The 27,216-nt window shown below is 38.4% G+C and overlaps 1 protein-coding gene across 2 annotated transcripts in view; it reads right to left on the minus strand.

Annotated features, from left to right (window-relative positions):
* Positions 1-18,256, minus strand: part of top1b (DNA topoisomerase Ib) — a 53,479-nt gene extending 35,223 nt beyond the window's left edge. Inside the window, exons 1-6 of one of the 2 annotated variants that reach the window (XM_079802785.1) lie at positions 18,067-18,256; positions 17,813-17,837; positions 1,944-2,019; positions 420-504; positions 244-290; positions 14-103 (exon numbers count right to left, since the gene is read on the minus strand). In XM_079802785.1, coding sequence (XP_079658911.1) covers positions 14-103; positions 244-290; positions 420-504; positions 1,944-2,019; positions 17,813-17,837; positions 18,067-18,099 — 356 coding nt within the window. In that variant the 5' untranslated portion in view covers positions 18,100-18,256. The remainder of the gene's footprint in view (positions 1-13; positions 104-243; positions 291-419; positions 505-1,943; positions 2,020-17,812; positions 17,838-18,066) is intronic. The other variant, XM_079802784.1, reaches the window with a different exon arrangement.
* Positions 18,257-27,216: the final 8,960 nt, after the last annotated feature.

Consider the following 27,216-nt stretch of genomic DNA (forward strand, 5'->3'; position numbering starts at 1 on the left):
TTATTGCACATACTCGTCCTCATCCCGCTCTCTCTTGAGTGACTTCTCATGTTTGATGGAGTGATGATAGCCATTATCCTCTTCCACTTTAATTGATGGTGGGCTGAAACAAGACCCCATCATTTTTTTTTTTACAACACTTTTAATTTTGATTACATAAATGTTCCGCAGTTTATCTTGGTTTATATATGTTTGTATTTTACAATCTGGAAATTTAAACATTGCAGCACTTCGCTGTCTTACCTTACAAAGCCGTTCTCTTTATCTCTATATTTCCCGGAACTATGGACCTATACAAGAAAACAAAAACACATCCAAAATAAGATGTATAAACACAATCTTCAAATGCTCAGAGACACAAGGTGAATATTTTATTCATTATATTTTGTAACTCTCTGGTATGGCAGAATTGAATCAACCTTTTCTTCTTTTCGCTTTTCTTTAGCCTTAAGTTGTTCTTTTTCTTTCTCTCGATGCTTCTTCTCTGAAGAGCTTCTGTGTTCGCTGTACAAAAAAAAAGAAAAGAAAAATGAGATTCTCTTGTAGGACAACAGATAAAAGAATCTCCAATGAATAAAGCTGTCCAAACAGCATGACTGCCATAAACTACAGCAGATCAATATTTCAGCGCCAGAAAATAATATACACTATATTGCCAAAAGTATTGGGACGCCCCTCCAAATCATTCAAACAGGTGTTCCAGTCACTTCCATGGCCACAGGTGTATAGATCAAGCTCTAGACATGCAGACGCTTCTACACACATTTGTGAAAGAATGGGCCGCTCTCAGGAGCTCAGAGAACTCAAGCGTGGTACCGTGACCGGTTACACCTGTGCAATAAGTCCATTCGGGAAATTTCCTCACTACTAAATATTCCACGCTCAACTGTTAGTGGTATTTTAACAAGGTGGAAGCAATTGGGAACAGGCCACATAAAATCACAGAGCGGGGTCAGCACATGCTGAGGGTCACAGTGCGCAAAAGTCACCAACTTTCTGCAGAGTCAACAGCTACAGACCTCCAGACTTCATGTGGTCTTCAGATGAGCTCAAGAACAGTGTGTAGAGCTTCATGAAATGGGTTTCCATGGCCGAGCAGCTCATCCAAGCCTTACATCACCAAGCGCAATGCAAAGCGTGGGATGCAGTGGGGTAAAGCACGCCACCACTGGACTCTAGAGCAGAGGAGACGTGTTCTCTGGAGTGACCAATCACGCTTCTCTGTCTGGAAATCCGATGGACGAGTCTGGCTTTGGCGGTTACCAGGACAACGGTACTTGCCTGACTGCATTTCGCCAAGTGTTAAGTTTGGTGGAGGGGGGATTATGGTGTGGGGGTTGTTTTTCAGGGTTTGGGCTTGGCCCCTTAGTTCCAGTGAAAGGAACTCTTAATGCTTCAGCATAACAAGACATTTTGGCCAACTTTGTGGGAATAGTTTGGGGACGGCCACTTCCTGTCCCAGACAGACTGCTCCAGTGCACAAAGCATCGCTCCATAAAGACATGGATGAGTGAGTTTGGTGTGGAGGAGACTGGCCACAGAGTCCTGAGCTCAACCCGAACACCTTTGGGATGAATTAGAGCGGAGACTGAGAGCCAGGCCTTCTCGTCCAACATCAGTGTCTGACCTCACAAATGTGCTTCTAGAAGAATGGTCAAACATTCCCATAAACACACTCCTAAACCTGTGGAAAGCCTTCCCAGAAGAGTTGAAGCTGTTAAAGCTGCAAAGTGTGGGACAACTCCATATTAAACCCTACGGATTAAGAACGGGACGCCATTAAAGTTCATGTGCATGTAAAGGCAGGCGTCCCAAAACCTTTGGCAATATGGTGTTTAATCGTCTGCTAGACGTGAGTACATGGAATGGGTTGTAAACAATGTTAGAATTATTTCTGCCTTGAAACCAATGTCAAAATAAAGGAAGTAATAGAAAAAAATCACCTGTTGCCGTTCTTTGAGTTGTCTCGCTCTCTCTTGTGTTCTCTGTCTTTATGTTTGTCCTTTTGTTTGTGTGAATCTGAGTCAAAAACAAGAGTTTCATAAATACTTCCCAGATTTAGAGGTACCGTACATCTTTAATGAAATTCATAATAATTAATTCGAATCTATTAAAAAATAAATTAAAAAATAGGACTGTGATACATAAGACTCCTCAAATGTATGTGATATGCAATTACTTGATGTAGTATCATGTATATGGCATAAATAAAACTTCATCACACTACATGATACTACATCATAATAACAGTTACCAGTATATTGTGTTATTATGGGATTCTACTAACAATAAAGTAACAGAAAACCACAATAGTACCTTGTTGTACCATGTAATAACCATAGTATATGAATATGGCAATCATAGATTATGTTGTATATTTATATGTTTTATATTTAAGAAATAAATATAATTTATAAATTATATATTACAAATATGTGTGTGTTCACTTATTAAGTTATCATAGTTTAAAACCATTAGACTTTCATTTTTAAGTTCTATATGCCTGTTTTAAACTCAACTTTAAAAGCTTGTGATTGGCATAAAAACACATTATTCACAGAGTTCAAATACACTTATTGGAGCAAAACGTTACATACATAAACTGGACATGTACAAAAGCATTGTGCTGCCCTCATTCAGCTCCTCGTGTGCAAACTGCTTTTGTGCTACTGAACAATTAAAGACTATCTAACCATCTGTCTTTTTTATGAAATATGTAAAACCTGATGCTTTGGCAGTACAATACATTATGAAGCCATTATGAAGCCAGTCCAATGACTGTGAATGGGGTTTGTTTACCCGCTCACAAAACCCACATGAAAAAATACTATAGTATATTATAGTAAAATTACTCTAGTAAATACTATAGTATATTATTGTAAAATTACTCTAGTAAATACTATAGTATATTATAGTAAAATTACTCTAGTAAATACTATAGTGTTTTTGAACCGTACTATAGTAAATATACTACAGTAAATTAACAAAGTGTAGTAAATACTATATTATACTACAATTTACTGTAGTATATTTACTATAGTATGGTTCAAAAATACTATAGTATTTACTAGAGTAATTTTACTATAATTTTACTATAATATACTATAGTATTTTTTCAGGTGGGAACTCATCAGAGTGAAATTATAAGCATAGATCAACATATTAATCGTTTAAATGTACTTTAAAATTAGCATACTTTCCAAATAAATGAAAAATAAGTGACAAATATGAGCAAAATGAAATAGCTCAAATATGTGTTTTTCTGAAGAACAGAGTTGCAACATGGAGCTCTCAATAGTGCCAAACAACTCTCTGAATATTAAAGGTCAATAAGCATTGATTACGTTGCTGGCTACGCTTTACAGGAGCATTTTATTCTGTGGAGAGATAAAGAGACAACATTAATATGTTTTTCTTGAGTTTAGACATTCCTTACTTGGGACACACTCGTACTCTTTGGCGGTCAAAAATGACCGAACACCTTAAGTGTAACTTTTTATCTTGAACAATCAATAATGATCAGATAATGACCATTAAAAATATTATATTTTTTAATATGTGCATTATTCATATTACAGTTAGTGTAGTATTAAAGGTTTAATAGAAAAAAAGGTTTAAAAGGGAAATTAGAGGTTTCTGGTGGCAGGAAAAAATAATCTGCATAATGCCATGGTTTAGCCACTACATGTCTGTATGGCTGTTTAATAAATATACATGTATATCGCTCTGGGGTACGTTTACACGACAACGATGTACTAAAAACTGAGAAGTTTCCTTTAAGTTTTTCGCGTACAAACGACAACGTTGTCAAAATGATCCCCGTTTACACGGATCCACGAAAATGACTATTCATGCCAGGCCAGTAGTTGGCGATGTCACTGTAAAGAAACACTACTCGCCTATAGACTGAACCATAGACCGTAAAAAAATATGGACGACGCGACTTCATTGACTTCCACTGACCAGAGTTGAAGCTTTCGGAGGCCGCTCACGGCGCTGACATCTCGAGACCGGAGTTGCGCAGTAGCGATCTCGAGACCGGAGTTGCGCAGTAGCTCAAGACCGGAGTTGCGCAGTAGTGATCTCGAGACCGGAGTTGCGCAGTAGCTCAAGACCGGAGTTGCACAGTAGCGATCTCGAGACCGGAGTTGCACAGTAGCGATCTCGAGACCGGAGTTGCGCAGTAGCGATCTCGAGACCGGAGTTGCGCAGTAGCGATCTCAAGACCGGAGTTGCACAGTAGCGATCTCGAGACCGGAGTTGCGCAGTAGCGATCTCGAGACCGGAGTTGCACAGTAGCGATCCCGAGACCGGAGTTGCGCAGTAGCTCAAGACCGGAGTTGCGCAGTAGCTCAAGACCGGAGTTGCGCAGTAGCGATCTCGAGACCGGAGTTGCGCAGTAGCGATCTCGAGACCGGAGTTGCGCAGTAGCGATCTCGAGACCGGAGTTGCGCAGTAGCGATCTCGAGACCGGAGTTGCGCAGTAGCAATCTCGAGACCGGAGTTGCGCAGTAGCGATCTCGAGACCGGAGTTGCGCAGTAGCGATCTCGAGACCGGAGTTGCGCAGTAGCTCAAGACCGGAGTTGCGCAGTAGCGATCTCGAGACCGGAGTTGCGCAGTAGCGATCTCGAGACCGGAGTTGCGCAGTAGCGATCTCGAGACCGGAGTTGCGCAGTAGCGATCTCGAGACCGGAGTTGCGCAGTAGCGATCTCGAGACCGGAGTTGCGCAGTAGCGGTCTCGAGACCGGAGTTGCGCAGTAGCGATCTCGAGACCGGAGTTGCGCAGTAGCGATCTCGAGACCGGAGTTGCGCAGTAGCGTTCTCGAGACCGGAGTTGCGCAGTAGCGATCTCGAGACCGGAGTTGCGCAGTAGCGATCTCGAGACCGTAGTTGCGCAGTAGCGATCTCGAGACCGGAGTTGCGCAGTAGCGATCTCGAGACCGGAGTTGCGCAGTAGCGATCTCGAGACCGGAGTTGCGCAGTAGCGATCTCGAGACCGGAGTTGCGCAGTAGCGATCTCGAGACCGGAGCTGCGCAGTAGCGATCTCGAGACCGGAGTTGCGCAGTAGCGATCTCGAGACCGGAGTTGCGCAGTAGCGATCTCGAGACCGGAGTTGCGCAGTAGCGATCTCGGGACCGGAGTTGCACAGTAGAGAGCAGGAAGTAGAGGCGCGATTATCAAAAGCCCGCCCACACTCTCACAGATGCAGAACAATTCATTATGTTGGTGTGAAATAAACAGTTATGGAAATGTAGAAATTAAAGCTAAAGCTCAAATCTCCTCCCAAAAATCCCGAAAAAAGTCCGTTAGTGCCTCAGTGACGACTTCACTCAGAGAAGCCGTCAATCTCAGCTGTCAATCATGACGTCACACCCCCCGTTTTTATAGCATCAAATAACTAACTAAAACTAAACATATTTAAAAAACGAACACTTGAAATTAAATCGTGATAAAAACTGCCTAAAATGACAGAAACCATCTTTAGGAAACAATTAGTTGAAGTGTAATTGAATTGTTTAGTGTGTCTCGCGTCCATTCTAATAAATGGAGGGGTGGGGTTTATGAGCTATACTGGGACCGGCCACCGGGGGGCGATCGAGGCGCGGAGGCTTCAGTTTCTGACAGGAGCACTACAGGCCTGGACTGAACATGCACACGCGCATGATGTCACTATTTTCACAAATTCACGAGAATGGTATCGTTTTCAAAACCCTGCACTTTGAAATCCATTTTCAAAAATCTGTGAAATCGGTTTTCAGGCCTCCAAAACGCTGTTGTCGTGTGAATGAGCGGCCAAAATGGACCCACTTTATATTAGGTGGCCTTAACTACTATGTACTAACATTTTAATTAATAATTTGATACAATGCACTTATTTGTGTACATACATGTTTTTACATTGTACTTACATTTTTTAAAATACCTGCATGTAATTACATCTGTAATTAATTTCTGTAGTTACATTTGTAATTACACAGTTGACACTTCCATTACACCCACACCTGTCCCTAACACTACCCGTATCCCACCTCAATATCAGCAAAGGTGTTTTGCAATACAATTTGAACACAGTAAGTACATTGTACTTATTTTTTGATGTAAGTACATAGTAGTTAAGGCCACCTAACATAAAGTGGGGCCGCAAAAATAAAAAGTTTTCTGCTTTCTGTCGTGTAAACGCCCCCTTAGTCTAGCTGCTCAAAAGAGTGTTGCCGTTTTAAAAAGGTAAATTACTCACATCCTAATGTTATTTTACGATACTTACAGTATACACAAGTGGATATTAAAGGACAACTTCAGTGAAAAATGAACCTAGGGGTAATTAACACATGGTTACCGAGTAGATCGTTCTCTGGGATGCGTTTTCATGAAAATCGAATGTTAAGAGTTTTATCTCTAAAAACAGACAAGCTTATAACGCTAGTCTATGGGGCACAGAATAAGTCAAATGAAATCGCTAGTTAATGCCACTAACAAGGCTCAAAACAGCCTCACACTAACACGGTAGCATAATGAGGGTCCCTACATGCAAACCGAAGCATTGACAACTTTGTAAGTGGACAAACAGTTTAATAAGAAGATGCTTTATAAAGACAGGACATTACGCGTATACAGACAGGAGCCATCTTGGAAAACAGTCTCGACGAGTCGAGTCACGGTTTAATAATCCGCCATCTCTTTAGTGTGTATCCTTTGGAAGCACTAGTCTCTGTTGCGTTTATTTTCTCTGTTGCGTTTAGTGCTTTCTTCCGGAAACAACGAGATTCCAAGTCACAGTTCATCACTGAGCACAGCGTTCGTGGCTCGACTCGTCGAGACTGTTTTCCAAGATGGCTGCTGTCTGTATACGCGTAATGTTCTGTCTTTATAAAGTATCTTATTATTAAACTGTTTGTACGCTTACAAAGTTCTCAATGCTTCGGTTTGCATGTAGGGACCCTCATTATGCTACCGTGTTAGTGTGAGGCTATTTTGAGCCTTGTTAGTGGTATTATCTAGCGATTTCATTTGACTTATTCTGTGCCCCATAGACTAGCGTTATAAGCTAATCTGTTTTTAGAGATAAAACTCTTTACATTCAATTTTCATGAAAACGCATCCCAGAGAACGATCTACTCATTAACCATGTGTTAATTACCCCTAGGTTCATTTTTCACCGGAGTTGTCCTTTAATGAATATAAGCAAATTCTGAATTTAACCCAAGAAAGAGGTTTAAATAGACCTTTCTCACAAAAAACGGAAATACGCAATCGGTGTGAAACCTGAGTTCCTGACAAGCGTCAACACATCAGAAAAGCAGACCGGGCAAGAGAAAATAGATCAGAGAATCAACTTCGCTAACGGATTTGACAAATATTACATTTGATGAACAATTAGGCCTATTTACATAAGTCTCAGATTACATAGCTATAAAGAATCAGCGTTACATGACACGTCTTGATATCTGTTTTTTACGAGATTTGGATACAGTTCAAAAATAGTTTAAACATCACACAGTGTGCACAATTAAATTTTTTTTAACATTCAACATAATACTTTTTATACAATTATAGATATGTTTTATTTTAAAAGACAATCTATAATAATAATATATGTTTACAATATAATAAAATATGGCTATATGTTTTAAAACAAAATATATTCACAATATGTATGGAGGCATTTTGCAAAAGTGAATTTTATATATATATTAAATAGCCTCATTATTAAACCAAATATCATACATTTTGAAAATAAAAAATATACACGAGGCAACATCCATTTCAGCATGCGTGTTTATTTTAGTAGTTCCGTCAGTGAAACAATACTACAGCCTGTAAACATTTAAATAGATATCAGTAAAAATAGAAGTTAAATATTAGTTAAAAAAAATATTTGTTTAATATTTCCCCACAGAGGTGCATCATGTGCCGCTTTGCGCTGAAAGGGTTGTGGGACACGAGCAGGGAAGTTCCTTCATCCCGCCGGATAGCCTGAATCCATTTCCGTCAAACTCCACCATCAACAGGGAAGGAATGAAACGACAGATATGGCTGCTTTTGGGAATAACAAGATCACTCTTGCTCGCTGCTTACGCCATTTGTTTACCTGTAGCCCTGCCCAGGGAGGAAGAAGATTACCACGACTATTGCGTATTTCCGGTCACAAATACGGAAGTTGTGAGAAAGGTCTATAGTGTAAAAAAAACAAAACAAGGCAACCGATTGCATTCATCAGAACTCTTTAATATATACAGTGAGGTGCTAGATAATTATTCCTTGAATGGGCAGTTCATAGAAACTCATGTGACCTCCTACAGGGAGAGAAAGATCGCAGTAAGACTAAAAAACGTCTGGTAGCTATTGAAATGTTGCTCACATCATCTAACTGCAAGGAGTCTAACTATCCCATTATCTAACGATAAAACTATAATGCGCTTCATAAAATATCACTACTAGCTAGATTCCTGAGAGGTCAACTAATGCATTACACTGACAAAATGCAGTCATTTCATCAACTTGTCAAGGAGTGTGCTTGAGAAACACTGAATTGGTTGTTTGGAACTATTGGTTGTTTAACTTGGAACTATTGGTTGTTCGGAACTAATGGTTACTTGAAACTATTGGTTGTTTGGAACAATTGGTTGTTAGAAACTATTGGTTGCTTAGAACTATTGGTTGTTTAACTTGGAACTATTGGTTGTTTTACTTGGAACTATTGGTTGTTTGGAACTATTGGTTGCTTAGAACTATTGGTTGTTTAACTTGGAACTATTGGTTGTTTTACTTGGAACTATTGGTTGTTTGGAACTATTGGTTGCTTAGAACTATTGGTTGTTCGGAACTAATGGTTACTTGAAACTATTGGTTGTTTGGAACAATTGGTTGTTAGAAACTATTGGTTGCTTAGAACTATTGGTTGTTTAACTTGGAACTATTGGTTGTTTTACTTGGAACTATTGGTTGTTTGGAACTATTGGTTGCTTAGAACTATTGGTTGTTTAACTTGGAACTATTGGTTGTTTTACTTGGAACTATTGGTTGTTTGGAACTATTGGTTGCTTAGAAGTATTGGTTGTTTAACTTGGAACTATTGGTTGTTTGGAACTATTGGTTGTTTAACTTGGAACAATTGGTTGTTCGGAACTAATGGTTACTTGAAACTATTGGTTGTTTGGAACAATTGGTTGTTAGAAACTATTGGTTGCTTAGAAGTATTGGTTGTTTAACTTGGAACTATTGGTTGCTTAGAACTATTGGTTGTTCGGAACTAATGGTTACTTGGAACTATTGGTTGTTCGGAACTATTGGTTGCTTAGAACTATTGGTTGTTTAACTTGGAACTATTGGTTGTTTGGAATTATTGGTTGCTTAGAACTATTGGTTGTTTAACTTGGAACTATTGGTTGTTTGGAATTATTGGTTGCTTAGAACTATTGGTTGTTTAACTTGGAACTATTGGTTGTTCGGAACTAATGGTTGCTTGGAACTATTGGTTGTTTAAACTGGAACTATTGGTTGTTTGGAACTATTGGTTGCTTAGAACTATTGGTTGTTTAACTTGGAACTATTGGTTGTTTGGAACTAATGGTTGCTTAGAACTATTGGTTGTTTAAACTGGAACTATTGGTTGTTTGGAACTATTGGTTGCTTAGAACTATTGGTTGTTCGGAACTAATGGTTGCTTAGAACTATTGGTTGTTTAACTTGGAACTATTGGTTGTTCGGAACTAATGGTTGCTTGGAACTATTGGTTGCTTAGAACTATTGGTTGTTTGGAACTAATGGTTGCTTAGAACTATTGGTTGTTTAAACTGGAACTATTGGTTGTTTGGAACTATTGGTTGCTTAGAACTATTGGTTGTTCGGAACTAATGGTTGCTTAGAACTATTGGTTGTTTAACTTGGAACTATTGGTTGTTTGGAACTAATGGTTGCTTGGAACTATTGGTTGCTTAGAACTATTGGTTGTTTAACTTGGAAGTTGGAACTATTGGTTGTTTGGAACTATTGGTTGCTTAGAACTATTGGTTGTTCGGAACTATTGGTTGCTTAGAACTATTGGTTGTTTAACTTGGAACTATTGGTTGTTTGGAACTATTGGTTGCTTGGAACTATTGGTTGCTTAGAACTATTGGTTGTTTAACTTGGAACTATTGGTTGTTCGGAACTATTGGTTGTTTGGAACTTTTGGTTGTTTGGAACTATTGGTTGTTTGGAGCTATTAGTTGTTTGGAACTATTGGTTGTTTGGAGCTATTGGTTGTTTGGAACTATTGGTTGTTTGGAACTATTAGTTGTTTGGAACTATTAGTTGTTTGGAACTTTTGGTTGTTTGGAGCTATTGGTTGTTTGGAACTATTGGTTGTTTGGAACTATTAGTTGTTTGGAACTTTTGGTTGTTTGGAGCTATTGGTTGTTCTGAACTATTGGTTGTTTGGAACTATTAGTTGTTTAACTTGGAACTATTGGTTGTTCTGAACTATTGGTTGCTTAGAACTATTGGTTGTTTAACTTGGAACTATTGGTTGTTCGGAACTATTGGTTGTTTGGAACTATTGGTTGTTTGGAACTATTGGTTGTTTGGAGCTATTAGTTGTTTGGAACTATTGGTTGTTTGGAGCTATTGGTTGTTTGGAACTATTGGTTGTTTGGAACTATTAGTTGTTTGGAACTATTAGTTGTTTGGAACTATTAGTTGTTTGGAACTTTTGGTTGTTTGGAGCTATTGGTTGTTTGGAACTATTGGTTGTTTGGAACTATTAGTTGTTTGGAACTTTTGGTTGTTTGGAGCTATTGGTTGTTTGGAACTATTGGTTGTTTGGAACTATTAGTTGTTTAACTTGGAACTATTGGTTGTTCTGAACTATTGGTTGCTTAGAACTATTGGTTGTTTAACTTGGAACTATTGGTTGTTCGGAACTATTGGTTGTTTGGAACTTTTGGTTGTTTGGAACTATTGGTTGTTTGGAGCTATTAGTTGTTTGGAACTATTGGTTGTTTGGAGCTATTGGTTGTTTGGAACTATTGGTTGTTTGGAACTATTAGTTGTTTGGAACTATTAGTTGTTTGGAACTTTTGGTTGTTTGGAGCTATTGGTTGTTTGGAACTATTGGTTGTTTGGAACTATTAGTTGTTTGGAACTTTTGGTTGTTTGGAGCTATTGGTTGTTTGGAACTATTGGTTGTTTGGAACTATTAGTTGTTTAACTTGGAACTATTGGTTGTTCTGAACTATTGGTTGCTTAGAACTATTGGTTGTTTAACTTGGAACTATTGGTTGTTCGGAACTAATGGTTGCTTAGAACTATTGGTTGTTTAACTTGGAACTAGGCTTGCTACGATAGTCGGTGTTGCCGGTGTTACCGGTGTCCAGACTCAACACCGGTTACATCACTTGCCCACCGTGGCACCGCCCACCGTCTTTTTGATTTTTTTATAGTAATAAAATAATTTAGTTCAGTTAGAGAACAGACAATACAAATAAAAACTGAACGTATCTGCTTAATAAAGCAGGATCCGACCGTGAGTCTCAGCAGTGGCAGGAGTCATTCATCAGATTTAAGAGTGAGGAGCTGACTGAGATGATCGCGGAAGATTTGGTTTCAAAGCGAAACGTAAAAGCGCCTATTTAAGGGAGTTTGTCATTTGTTTTGTTGTTGTGTTTTTCATTAAAAATAATAGACTAATGAACCCATAATTCAAGCAACCCGCAGCCCAATTGGCGCTAATTCAAAACCGAAAGTTAAATGTGCACGGCCGCACAGAGCGCGCATTGTTTACTTTCGCCTGGCTCCGCAGTGCGAGCCTCCGCTACGCTGACTGCGCGCATTTATTTTTGCCGCGCGCACCCTCGCGCTCGAGCGGGCGCGTCGAGTATAAACGAGGCTTTACGGACGAACTGTTATTCATTCATGGCGTGCATCTCAATCATAGACTGATCAATGCCCTGACTACTGAACTAGGGAACTGATTGAGACGCACCCATGGCCTCACAGAGCGCGCATTTACAGACGAGCTGTCATTCACGGTGTGTGAATACGCAACACTGGCGCGTTTTCAGTTCAGAGCGGTCGTGTGCATGTTACTTTCGGTTAGATAGAATTAGTGATTTAAAATCCTCCGCCGGTGATACCGGTATTACCGGTGTTGTCACACATCAATTAACCGGTGGGAAAATTTCCTCACCGTCACATCCCTACTTGGAACTATTGGTTGTTTGGAACTAATGGTTGCTTGGAACTATTGGTTGCTTAGAACTATTGGTTGTTTAACTTGGAAGTTGGAACTATTGGTTGTTTGGAACTATTGGTTGCTTAGAACTATTGGTTGTTCGGAACTATTGGTTGCTTAGAACTATTGGTTGTTTAACTTGGAACTATTGGTTGTTTGGAACTATTGGTTGCTTAGAACTATTGGTTGTTTAACTTGGAACTATTGGTTGTTTGGAACTAATGGTTGCTTGGAACTATTGGTTGCTTAGAACTATTGGTTGTTTAACTTGGAACTATTGGTTGTTCGGAACTATTGGTTGTTTGGAACTTTTGGTTGTTTGGAACTATTGGTTGTTTGGAGCTATTAGTTGTTTGGAACTATTGGTTGTTTGGAGCTATTGGTTGTTTGGAACTATTAGTTGTTTGGAACTATTAGTTGTTTGGAACTATTAGTTGTTTGGAACTTTTGGTTGTTTGGAGCTATTGGTTGTTTGGAACTATTGGTTGTTTGGAACTATTAGTTGTTTAACTTGGAACTATTGGTTGTTCTGAACTATTGGTTGCTTAGAACTATTGGTTGTTTAACTTGGAACTATTGGTTGTTCGGAACTATTGGTTGTTTGGAACTTTTGGTTGTTTGGAACTATTGGTTGTTTGGAGCTATTAGTTGTTTGGAACTATTGGTTGTTTGGAGCTATTGGTTGTTTGGAACTATTGGTTGTTTGGAACTATTAGTTGTTTGGAACTATTAGTTGTTTGGAACTTTTGGTTGTTTGGAGCTATTGGTTGTTTGGAACTATTGGTTGTTTGGAACTATTAGTTGTTTGGAACTTTTGGTTGTTTGGAGCTATTGGTTGTTTGGAACTATTGGTTGTTTGGAACTATTAGTTGTTTAACTTGGAACTATTGGTTGTTCTGAACTATTGGTTGTTTAACTTGGAACTATTGGTTGTTCGGAACTAATGGTTGCTTAGAACTATTGGTTGTTTAACTTGGAACTAGGCTTGCTACGATAGTCGGTGTTGCCGGTGTTACCGGTGTCCAGACTCAACACCGGTTACATCACTTGCCCACCGTGGCACCGCCCACCGTCTTTTTGATTTTTTTATAGTAATAAAATAATTTAGTTCAGTTAGAGAACAGACAATACAAATAAAAACTGAACGTATCTGCTTAATAAAGCAGGATCCGACCGTGAGTCTCAGCAGTGGCAGGAGTCATTCATCAGATTTAAGAGTGAGGAGCTGACTGAGATGATCGCGGAAGATTTGGTTTCAAAGCGAAACGTAAAAGCGCCTATTTAAGGGAGTTTGTCATTTGTTTTGTTGTTGTGTTTTTCATTAAAAATAATAGACTAATGAACCCATAATTCAAGCAACCCGCAGCCCAATTGGCGCTAATTCAAAACCGAAAGTTAAATGTGCACGGCCGCACAGAGCGCGCATTGTTTACTTTCGCCTGGCTCCGCAGTGCGAGCCTCCGCTACGCTGACTGCGCGCATTTATTTTTGCCGCGCGCACCCTCGCGCTCGAGCGGGCGCGTCGAGTATAAACGAGGCTTTACGGACGAACTGTTATTCATTCATGGCGTGCATCTCAATCATAGACTGATCAATGCCCTGACTACTGAACTAGGGAACTGATTGAGACGCACCCATGGCCTCACAGAGCGCGCATTTACAGACGAGCTGTCATTCACGGTGTGTGAATACGCAACACTGGCGCGTTTTCAGTTCAGAGCGGTCGTGTGCATGTTACTTTCGGTTAGATAGAATTAGTGATTTAAAATCCTCCGCCGGTGATACCGGTATTACCGGTGTTGTCACACATCAATTAACCGGTGGGAAAATTTCCTCACCGTCACATCCCTACTTGGAACTATTGGTTGTTTGGAACTAATGGTTGCTTGGAACTATTGGTTGCTTAGAACTATTGGTTGTTTAACTTGGAAGTTGGAACTATTGGTTGTTTGGAACTATTGGTTGCTTAGAACTATTGGTTGTTCGGAACTATTGGTTGCTTAGAACTATTGGTTGTTTAACTTGGAACTATTGGTTGTTTGGAACTATTGGTTGCTTAGAACTATTGGTTGTTTAACTTGGAACTATTGGTTGTTTGGAACTAATGGTTGCTTGGAACTATTGGTTGCTTAGAACTATTGGTTGTTTAACTTGGAACTATTGGTTGTTCGGAACTATTGGTTGTTTGGAACTTTTGGTTGTTTGGAACTATTGGTTGTTTGGAGCTATTAGTTGTTTGGAACTATTGGTTGTTTGGAGCTATTGGTTGTTTGGAACTATTAGTTGTTTGGAACTATTAGTTGTTTGGAACTATTAGTTGTTTGGAACTTTTGGTTGTTTGGAGCTATTGGTTGTTTGGAACTATTAGTTGTTTGGAACTAATGGTTGCTTAGAACTATTGGTTGTTCTGAACTATTGGTTGCTTAGAACCATTGGTTGTTTAACTTGGAACTATTGGTTGTTCGGAACTAATGGTTGCTTAGAACTATTGGTTGTTTAACTTGGAACTATTGGTTGTTTGGAACTAAAGGTTGCTTGGAACTATTGGTTGCTTAGAACTATTGGTTGTTTAACTTGGAAGTTGGAACTATTGGTTGTTTGGAACTATTGGTTGCTTAGAACTATTGGTTGTTTAACTTGGAACTATTGGTTGTTTGGAACTAATGGTTGTTTGGAACTTTTGGTTGTTTGGAACTATTGGTTGTTTGGAACTATTGGTTGTTTGGAGCTATTGGTTGTTTGGAACTATTGGTTGTTTGGAACTATTAGTTGTTTGGAACTTTTGGTTGTTTGGAGCTATTGGTTGTTTGGAACTATTGGTTGTTTGGAACTATTAGTTGTTTGGAACTTTTGGTTGTTTGGAACTATTGGTTGTTTGGAACTATTAGTTGTTTGGAGCTATTGGTTGTTTGGAACTAATGGTTGCTTGGAATTATTGGTTGTTCGGAACTATTGGTTGCTTCCGCGTTCCTCAATTCCTATGAAAGTCTATGAGAGTGTCTCTGTTTTTCAATGGCTCTGTAAGTTATGATTTCAAGTTATGATTATTTTTCAATAACAAGTATGTGTTGATGTCACTGGGGAGTCTGTGTTCATTTCAGCTAATCTTGTAGGCTTGAAATCAAACTCAAAGTGACAAATAGATTGACTTATATAAAAAAAAGCTAAAAAATTAAATTGTATTGCTTCAAAGTTGAAAATGAGCAGAGTATGTAGGCTTGAGTGCCCTCAAACTGAACTGATAGCATCATTGTACCTCCACAATTATGTGTAAGGGTTAGGCAGTTTGAAGGGGTGATTAGGGAGTAATATCAGAGTACATGAGCTTCAACAATAACAACTGTAAAGAGAGATAAGATGAAGCCTGACTGCAGACAGAGCAAACCTTCACTAATGCTGGAATTCAACATTCTCTATTTTCTCTCTCTTTATATATATACACACCATATAGCAGGGGTTCTCAAAGTGGGGTCCGCGAAATAATTTGCTAAACCAAATTTTACGAACTAGCTATAAATTGCGTTTTTTTTTTAAATAATCTGGAAGATGCTAGGATTTATATTGCAAAGTCAAATAAGCAACATGTAGACACTTAAAAGTAGATAGGCCTACTTAAAGGTTTTATAGACATTGTATATAGACATTTCAGCTTCGCTTTAAATAAATTAGTTTAGGCTTTAAAATAAAAGCTGTTTGTAATGAAATCCCCTATATATTTTTTATTTGATAGGCTACTATAAAATAAACATAAGGGCAACTAAAATACGTTTAATGCTTGAAAATATTTTTGTTTTATATTTTATGTTAATTTTGAATATATTGATAAAATGCAACTGATACACCAATGTTTTTTTTTTTTTGTCAACAACTTTTGTTTGACCTAGTGCTGTTTATTAAAAAGTCCATAGAGATGGGGGCCATTTGAGCCAATAAAACAAGCATATTGAGTTCATTTCTCTTATCCACATTAACTTTGGGGGTTAATCACTGTTATAATTCCGAGGGGTCCTTGGCCCCAAAAGATTTGAGAACTCCTGCCATATAGTATCACCATGTTACATTTGAAGAAAATGTGGTATTACCATTGTATAATGACCATGTATATTATACCATGATACTAAAATGTCAAAAATTATTGTTAAAGGGATAGTTCACCCAAAAATGAAAATGACCCCATGATTTACTCACCCTAAAGTCATCATAGGTGTGACTTCTTTCAGATGAATACAATCAAGAGTTATATTAATAAATGTCCTGACGCTTCCAAGGTTTATGGCAGTAAAAAGGGTAGTTCTGTTTTAAAGACCATTGAAGTGCATCCATCCATTATAAAAAATAATCAACACAACTCCAGGGGGTTAATAAAGGCGCGCGTACAACAGTTAGCGGAAGTTGGAGATTACAGTTTAGAAAGTTTTAAATATGGATATTTTTCTTATAAAAACGCATGGCTTCAATTCAGAAAGCCTTTATTAACTCCCGGAGCCGTGTGGAGCAGTTTTATAATGGATGGATGCACTTTTATGGTCTTCAAAATAGAAACTACCATTATAAAGCTTGGAAGCGTCAGGACGTTTTTTTAATGTAACTCTGATTGTGTTCGTCTGAAAGAAGAATGTCATATACACCTAGGATGGCTTGAGGCTGAGTAAATCATGGGATAATTATCATTTTTGGGTGAACTTTCCCTTCATTGTTACTTCTACCATAAACATAGTTTTGGCCAAATGCCATAATTAGTTACAGGTAGGCTATTGCTACAATAAAATAAGTAATCTAACATAAAAATACATGAAAACGACAGAATTATGATTTAACGTAGCCTACAACAGTTAGCGGAAGTTGGAGATTACAGTTTATAAAGTTTTAAATATGGATATTTTTCTTACATAAACGCGTGGCTTCACTTCAGAAGGCCTTAATTAACCGTGTGAAGCACTTTTACGGTCTTCAAAATAGAAACTAAAGCTTGGAAGAGTCAGAATTTTTTTTTATATTACTCTGTTTGTATGCGTCTGAAAGAACACCTAGGATGACTTAAGGGTGAGTAAATCATGGGATAATTTTCATTTTTGGGTGTACTTCCCCCTCAATGTTAGGCTACTTCTACCATAAACATAGTTTTGGCCAAATACCATAATTAGTTACAGGTATTGCTACAATAAAATAAGTAATGTTACATAAAAATAAATGACCTGATTATGCTTTAACACACTGTGACTATGTTATTTTGGAGGTTGTAGTGGTGAGCGAGCTGTCTGTTACATGAGTTATTGCTGCTCATATTCAGAGCAAAGAAAATGGCGCAGAGACTAAGTCCTCACGCACCCTTTCCCCACTTTCAGCGGCCAAATTGAGCCCGTTACCCTTCGAAATCCCCCCGATGACAGTCATTGCCCGCTCCTCGATCTACTACTCTGTGTGAATGTGCTCTCAGTGTGAGGCATCTCGGGCGTCAAATGTGTTTTCACAGCGCTGTTTCTGAACAATAGACAGCAGAGAGAGCGGCCGACGGGACTTAGTCTCTGACGCCATTTCGGCTCCATCTCACGGTCACTGTCACGAGCGCGGCGTCTCCACCTGTAAATCAACACTTACTGTGCTCCAGACAGCCGGACTCCATCTGAAACACACATTTACACCGCATTTACAGATATCGTGATGCATTTCAATAACAAAAACACATGCAATAAGAAGATATTCGCGCATAAAGTTGATTAAAATATGTTTCGTGTATGTACAATGTTCCGTTAGTAAAGTTTACTGCAATAACGTACAATTTCCCTGCGAATAAATCCAGATATGTCCTGCGAGAATAGTTTTAATATAGAGAAAATGCTCGAAATTGGTACCTGGTGGTGTTTATGTGCGTGATCTCCACTCATGTTGAGACTCTGCGGATGAAGAAGAATGTGATGGTGAAGGTATTATCTGGAAATGACAAAGATGCAGGTATTTTAAAAGCTGTGACAAAATGATGAGATGACAGAGTTCTGTCGTCGAGTTAAGTCTGACTGCACCGTTACTGCGCATGCGCGGCATGCGTTTACAACACCAGTACACACGGGATTCTGAAGCAAGACCATAACATCATGCAAACTCTAAACTTATCTTCTCTCATCTGAGGTTAAGATCTAAAGACAGTTTTAACAAGTTAATTTATCATTACGTCAAATTTAAGTCTATGAAACCGAAATATGTACGAAGTACTAGGGGAGAATATGGTGCTAACGATTTAGTCAAAAGCCCAATTACACGAATTCTTGTTTTCTACAGAAGTAATTGTATTTAAACAACTAACTCAAACCCCCCTTATGAAAATGTCACTATTATATAGTGGTCCAAGCATTGAAGATGGTGGAAAAGATGAATTCCAATATCCCTGCAGCTTATTTTACAATAGCCAACACTATCTTTGTTTTTGTGCTCTTGAATGATTCCAAAAATCATTATCATAAAGTAAATGACCATTAATGTAATTAATATAACCAATAACCAATTTTTGACATGAAAAGTTTAACTGTTTAATTGTTTACATGAGGTATACCATATACCACTATTACTAATGATATACCTCATGTAAACAATTAATTTTACGTTAAGAGGTAGTCAATGAATTTTTAACATTTATTAATACCTAATATATTGCTGAATTAGGAATTTACAGCTGTATGTACAGTATGATGACACTACTACACTATAGGCATTATTTTCAGGCATTAAATTAATCTGGAAATGGTCATTTAGTTTATTCTTTAGTAATATCTGTGCCTAATAAAAACAGGTAAAAGTGGTTCTTTAGAAATTATCATTATTACTATTACTACATGTGATGTTAAAAGGAAATATTTACTATCAATAAAAGCTGTTTAATAAACCATAAATATCATTATGAATTACATTTTCCAAGAAAATATTTAATATTTAATGTCAAGTGACAATAACAGTTGTCATTTTTTTGTCACAACCTTTTTCTTCTTCTTTTTAGGATAGGAAAAAGGCACGGGCTACACAGGCTGTGGTAAAACTCAACTGAATCACTAAACCCGAAACAATGCATTGTACTGGTTTGTTCACTTGGCAGCCAAGCCCAACTTGTATATGGTGTTCAGGTTTCTAAAATGCCCAATAAGTCCTACAATATATTTATTTCATGTTTCTACAAATGTTTTCTTTTTTTGAATGTTCTGAAAGTAATTTTTTTTCCAAACTCCTCAGACAACTTGGTCAGATTTGCACCAGATTTTTGACACATCATCTTGAAACCCTAATGACAAAAAGTCCCAGACTTGAAAACTGAGTCAAGGATACTCTGAGGACCAACACAGCACATTTTGCCCATAGGGGGCGCTACAACTGAAAACCCCTCATAACTCCTAAAAGGTATGTTTGATACATTTGAAAATCAGTACAAGTTGTCTTTGGAGCAACAACAAACCACACTGACATACAGAATTATGTAGACCATCACTGTATGTTGTAGAATAAGGCCCAATCCCAATTCTATTTTATACCCCTTCCCCCTTGAAACAGAGTGGCAATGAGTAGGGGTAAAAATATTATCCTAAGAAGTGGGACACCACTACTACACCGTTACATGTTGTAACATGAAGAACATGACTGTAAATATGAACACAAGATTGAATGTAACATAAAATGAATGATTATTTGACGTTAAAATCCTTGTTTGCTTGGGCAGACATGCTTACGGCCCTATGAAAGTTTTATTTTTTCCCAAATTCAGTTTTATTTTTCTAAATTCTGTTTTTTTCTGGACCCCATCTTAATGGTTTAATTAAGTTTTAGTAATCAAAAAGTATGTTTAATTAATTGAAATAATTTTTATTACATTTATTAAAAGTAAAAAAAAAAAATACTTAGGGCTCTATGAAATACGTTTTATTTAATAATAACCAAAAAGAATGCCTAATTAACCCTCTGGGGTACTTTGGGTCAAAAATGACCCAAAGCGTTTTATTAAAAAAAAAAATTAAAAATCGTAACTTGGTCCGAAACTTGGTGACTTTATTGGTACTTGGTATATGAACACCCCAAAAAATTGGGGACAGGATTTTAAAAGTCTAAGTGGTCGTAAAAAAAAATAGTCACACTCAGGACCTTCGGGCCAAAAATGACCCCCATAGGAAATGAATGGGAAATTGGCAAAAATATGAAAATACAGCTTTTTTGTGCAAACAATCTACAAATCAGCCAGGATGCAGAAAAAAAAGGACTCAACAGTGAAGGGGTGAATCTCTAAAACGTCAAGAGTGCAAAACAGACAAAAAAACTCACACACCCACACACTTATACACACGCACACACAAATGAACGCATGCCATTACAAAAGCTAATTGTGCTTGTGTGTGTGTGTGTGTGAGTTTTTTTTGTCTGTTTTGCACTCTTGATGTTTTAGAGACTTTCTATGGGGGTCATTTTTGACCCGAAGGTTCTGAGTGTGACTATTTTTTTTACGACCACTAATGCTGCGTTCACACCAAACGCGAATTGAGTGTCAAAATCGTGTCTAGTTTCACGCACGAACATTTTGAATGCATTCGCGCGTCCGCAGAGAATTGGACGTGCGAAGAAATCGAGCGTTTGAAGCGAAATTGACGCGCGTTCAAGGCACTCCAGGAGAAATATGTCATAAAACATTTTCTCTGTCATGAAAAGAGCCTCTTTTCATTTTCATTAAACATATATATTAAGCATTAATAGCCACACAAATGTGGTCCAGGCAACTGTACATTATCTTCACTACATGTATATTTAAATATCCTTAAAATATAAAGTTATGAAACTTCTCTTTGCCCTCAGTCAAAACGATTTGGCAGACAACAAATTATAGATTCATGAGAGCAAAGCTTGGCCGTTGGATCTACACAAAACGAACCAATACAGAGACATCAGAGCCAGCGGCAGACGCCTGAAGGACTGGCCGAGGAAAGGCTGCCTTCGCCGGGGTTATGAGCAGTGATTGCCCGGTGATCGCCTGGATCTCACAACTCCAAAAACACAAGATTATTTTTTTAAATAGGCGCTCTCTTTATAAATAAACCACAGATTTGAGCTTTAAACAACTACATTCCTACCTGAAAAAGTCTTAAAACTACATTTTGTGACACAATAGTACTATTTTTAATTTATGCAGGGTTTCTCATCACGTCACTTTACCACGTGACAGCAGCGAGCAGGCTCCTGATTGGTTAACGCGGCGCGAATTGACGCCAAAGTTCAAAATTTTCAACTCGGGCGTCAGACGCGAATTCGCTTCAAATGCGTGAATGCACAAAAGCACCATTCGCGTGTAACGCGGGTATCGCGCAAGGCGCTCAATTCGCGTCCAATTCGCGCCTTCCGCGCCGCGGGACTTCCAGACGCACGTCAACGCGCCTTTCCATTGACTTAACATTGAAATCACTCGCGCCAGACGCTCTATTCGCGTTTGGTGTGAACGCAGCATTAGACTTTTCAAATCCTGTCCCCAGTTGTTTTGGGTGTTCATTTAACAAGTACCAATACAGTCACCAAGTTTCGGACCATTCCGATGAAGCTACAGGTTTTTTTTTTAAATAAATAAAACACTTCAGGTCATTTTTGACCCGAAGTACCCCAGAGGGTTAATTGAAATGCTTTGAAATGGTTTTTTTTGTGTGTTGTGTATTAATCAAAATCAAAGGCATACAACGTTAATTTAGCTTTTAATCGTATGAAATGAAATGAAACTTTTTTGGTCAAACGAAGTGCTGCACAACAGGGCACTCTCTTATCTCAGCACTAAGAGTTCTCCTAAATAGCAGTAAAAGTTCTTAAGAGTTTTCTCTTAAAACCTATTCACAAAGCAGCTGAGAGCAACTTTTACTAAGGAACAGAGAGAAGTCTTAGGCCCCGTCCGCATGAAGCCAGAGCTTTCCCTCACCGATCTTTTTTTCCCCCTCCTTTCAAGAAATATCTGCGTACACACGAGAGCAATGAAACCGACACAAAACTATGTAGTACTCATGCCAGGCCAGTGTGTGGCGCTGTAATTCTGCCACAGAAATACAGTAAAAACAGAGAAGAAGAGTTGTGGCTATAAGGGGTACAGCAACGGTCGAGGTGAGGCAAAATCTCACAATAAAATAACCAGAGGTGGACAAAGTACACAACTCCATTACTTGAGTAAAAGTAAAAGTACTATTGGTTAAATATTACTCCATTAATATACAAGTGAAAGTTGTAAAAATTGATTTTTACTTCAGTAAAAGTACAGAATTACTTGCTTTTAAAAGTACTTAAGTATCAAAAGTAAACGCATTATTTTATTATTGTTGCATTGTTGTATGAATGCACGCTGTTCCATCATGGGTGGTTTAAGCCAGTCATGCTCCATCTGACATGCTAGCATACCTTAAACTCATTTAAATACTTGCTTAAAAGTTACAAAGCTCTTATCAAAGTCAAAATCATCCTAGAAAAGAAAGGTTTCTACATTGTGTTTATTTGACAGGATTATGTAAAAACACATTTCTGAAAGGACTTCAGTTAACATTATTAGCCCAACTACGCTTTTGCATGCTAACTAACATCATTGTTGAACGTTAGCTATATGTTAGCGCTGTATCCACAAGGCTATGGCAACTTGGCGGGTAAATCTATAAAAATCATTTGACCGACCATACTTCATACCAGTGTTCATTTTGACCGCAAATTTTGATTTAGTTTTAGTCAGTCTTTTGACTATAACATTTTAGGCATCTGAATTGTTTTAGTTTTAGTCAATAATTAAATTTGAGTAGATTCAATAGACTAAACTTCAGTGCTTGTGGTCTGGCGTCTGAGAGGCAGCTTTCTGTGCGCACTTTCGTGTCGTCGCACTTTTTCAGACTTATCCACGTCTGCTCTTCTGAATTTTATCTTTTAAGTGACTGCCTTCTATTTTGTCATCATTTGATTAGTGTTCAAAAAATACTTGGAAATCATTTAACTTCATGTGATACTACAAGAGTGATTACTGATAGGCTGTCTGAAAAAAACAAAAAACAAAAAAACAATCACGTTTTAAAGAAGAAAACAAATCATCCACTGACGTTAAAAGCGGCTACGACTTTCTACTTCGAGGGACTTGATAGAAATGTAATGGAGTAAAAAGTACAATATTTGTCTTTCAAATGTAGTGAAGTAAAGTCATACGTTTCCAGAAAAAATACTACTCAAGGAAAGTACAGATACTCAAAAAGTACAGCACTCAAGTAAATGTACTTAGTTACTGTCCACCTCTGAAAATAACAATAAATAAATGTGCTACTTACCAGATTGTGTTTTATACACCATACCCCACCACTAAACCTACCCTTACAATAATGCAAATACAGTAATTAAATGACTCAATATTGATGTTCCCATGCCCAGTGCTGTAGTTGTATCCCTTTCTAGTCTTTACTGTGCGGGACGTGGTGTGATGACATCACCGTTTCACAAAATACACCGATTGGCTGTCCACACGAAAACGCAGATTTATCCACCCTGGGACCCGGTTTAAAAAAATATCAGTTTCATGCTCCAAAAACGCCGGATCCGTGTGGACCAAACGCTGATACGGCACAACATTTTAACATAAACAGCTAAACACGGGCACGTTCAAAGCTCAAACCGGTGCGCAACGTTTTGCTACGGTTTCCGGTTGAACGTCATGTTTCCTGGAAACGGTGTGTAACGGTGTGTAACGGTGTGTAACGGTGTGTAACGGTGTGCAACTGGTTTGAGATGCGTTTTTTCTCGTTTAGTGGGTGTGTCAAATATGTCAGTCCAATCAGCAGCAACATGTATATAAACCACGCGGTATTAAAGAGACAGCTCAAGCTCACACAATGGGTCCAAGTAATGTTTACAAATGTGTCCGCTGCAGCTCAGTATACACAACAATTGAAGATATTAGAAGACATGATTGTCATAAGAGTTTTATGTATATATATATATATATATATATATATATATATATATATATGTATATATACATACATAAGGCAAGTTTATTTATATACCAAATTTCATATATGGTAATTGCTTGACATAAAGTGAGAAATACAAGCTATTAAAAAAGTAAGAACTAGAAATAAAATGATTTAAATTAGAATTGATTACGAGGAGATAAAAAAGTTAAATAAATGTGATTGTGGTGTTGTCATTTATTCTGAATGGCAAGGGAAGTGATTGCATGTATTTTGCAGTATTAGGCTAAACACGTATTTATATCGATTTCATCAGGCTCCGAAAATTCCTCGAAAAGAACACAAAGAATGGCCTTCTCGGCTGCCATAGTTACAACTCTTGTGTCAACAGAACAGGGTGTTCAACGCAGCACTGTTTCCGTTTAAAAAACGTTTTGCAACGTTTTGTAGGGGCTGAACGCAGCCCACGTCTCCGTGTGGACGGGGCCTAAAGCTAAGAGTAAGGGCGGGGTTGACCTCGCTGCTATGGATGATGTCATCACGCTTACTAACTACACACATAGTGATTGGCTGATAGGGGAGGAGTCTCTGTCAGCGATTTAAATATTGTTGAACGAGGTATCATGTTGCCATGATATTCGTATAAAGATTTTAAAATAAAAATGTTTCTCCGCCACCCCGAGTCCTCACTCTGGGCCCAGCTGGGATACAGGGCAGAACTCCGGGTTTGGGCTAAATCCCGAGGTCGGAGCCCTCGATCCCCTCGGACAACACACCAAATACACTTCTTTTCCTCTTTCACTATAGCCAATCATTTGTAAGTAACTCGTGGAACAGTTGCCACGGGTAATCAGACATTCTTTTATTTTCTATTTATTAAATTAATAAATAATATTATTTTTGGAATTGTGCCTTTTTTATTATAAAAGGACAGAGTAGAGAAAAAGTGAAGTGGAAGAGAGAAAGGTCTGTAACAGTCATTAGGATTGTTTGTGATTTGGTCTTAGTGAATTAGGAGTCCTCTTGACTACTCCTAACATTTCACAGATTTAGGCTAACATGCTTTGTGAAATACTAAATTTAGGAGCCCTTAAATTAGGACTGACACGCCCATTATTTTTAAGAGTTTCTCCTAAATCGGCAAGTTAGGAGCTACTTTTAGCCTTAAATTGTTTTGTGAATACGGCCCCTTGCATTCTTCCCATAGTGCACCTGGTGCCATGTGTTCTCCAGGTAAGCCACACACACACACACACACACACACACACACACACACACCCGGACATCCACGAGATGTAAAAGAAAACATGATTCCTCAGACCAGGGGCCTGTACCATGATGGTAGTTTAACAAACTCAGGGTTACAGGATAAGTTTAGAGTTGACAAAACCAAACCAAACCAATCTATTCAGGCTTTGTTGGTCCCACGATGTTGATCATCAGCTTTCTCTGTCAACTCAGGCTTTGATCCTGAGTTTAGGATTTTAGCTGTGACATCAGTAGTCAACAGCCAATCACACGCTGTGGATCAGTAAAACTGAGATTCATTTCTCTCTTCTGCAGAATATTACATGATTGAAAAATATAAAGAATTGAAACAAATTTACACAGCAAGAAAAGAGCTGTCTATAAAAGAGGACAAAATATTCACTACGTCAATGCAAGTAAAAGTTATGAAGTTAGTTTAGTTGATATATAGAGAGAATTGAACATTTAAGCTCACATGCAGTAATTTGTATAGCTTTATTTATTGCTTTAAAAGCTTATTTGTATGACCATTATATAGGCTATTTATATTAATTTCAACTAAGTGCCTATTAATGATTGATTAACTAATAATTGATTAAGGGTATAATAATTACAGAAATTATGTCTAAATCATTAAAATTATTATTATTATAAATAAGCATTGTTAAAAGCCAGACGCTTTAGTCTTTAATAGCCATATGCTATGTAGTGACCTTTAATTTGGAGTAGAAACTCGGGGAGTGACTTTATTGCATCAGAGGTGTGTCACTTTGCTCACAGCTGATTGGTCCAATTTCAGTTTGATCTCTTATCCAGAACATAACCTGCCCTGGAGCAGGTTAGCCGTGGAGCGTAAGCTACTATGGAGATGAACACTGCTAAAAGCCAAACCACTTTAATGGTACCTAAAACCCAGGATTGGCACAAACTAAGCTTAAACATATCTGGCTAGCCAGCTAAACCAGCTTCATGGTATAGGCCCCTGGTCACCTTCTTCCATTGCTCCGTGGTCCAGTTCTGATGCTCGCGTGCCGCTGTTGGTGGTTTCGGTGGTGGACAGGGGTCAGCATGGGCACCCTGACTGGTCTGCGGCTATCACTAGACACCTGTTATGGAAAACATGAAGTTTTTCAGAAATCTGAGCTCCAGTAGCTCTTCTGTGTGATCAGACAAGGTGGGCTAGCCTTCACTCCACATCAATGAGCCTTGGCCGCACATAGACACCCTCGCACTTTTGGTAGGTACCAATCTCTGCAGACAGGGAACCGCCCACAAAACTAGCCGTTTTGGAGATGCTTTGACCCGGGCGTCTAGTCGTCACTATTTGGCCCTTGACAGTGACTCCGATCTTTTGCACAAGCGCATTTTTCCTGCATCCAAGGATTGACTGTTCACTTGACAGGTGCTACTGTAATATAAGTGTTATTCATTTCACCTGTCAGTGGTTTTAATGTTGTGGCTGAATCCGAAATCGCCTCCTAAACCCTCATTCACTATTCCCTACGTTCATCCACGAATACAGTTCACTTGAAGGAGTGAATGAAACCGAGTGTGTGAATTCAGACAGCCGTTGAGTGTACGTCGGCTGTATACTCTCTTTATTGGAGTGCATTATGGGATTGAATGAGTACACTCGATAACGTCCACAATGGTTTCGGACACCACTATGGCTGTCCCCTCAAATAATGCCCTATTTAAAGGGTTAGTTCACCCAAAAATGAAAATTCTGTCATTAATTACTCACCCTCATGTCGTTCGACACCCGTAAGACCTCCATTCATCTTCTGAACACAAATGAAGATATTTTTGTTGAAAGCTGAT

The sequence above is a fragment of the Gobio gobio genome (genome assembly GCF_949357685.1).
Source record: "Gobio gobio genome assembly, chromosome: 21".
NCBI lineage: Eukaryota > Metazoa > Chordata > Actinopteri > Cypriniformes > Gobionidae > Gobio > Gobio gobio.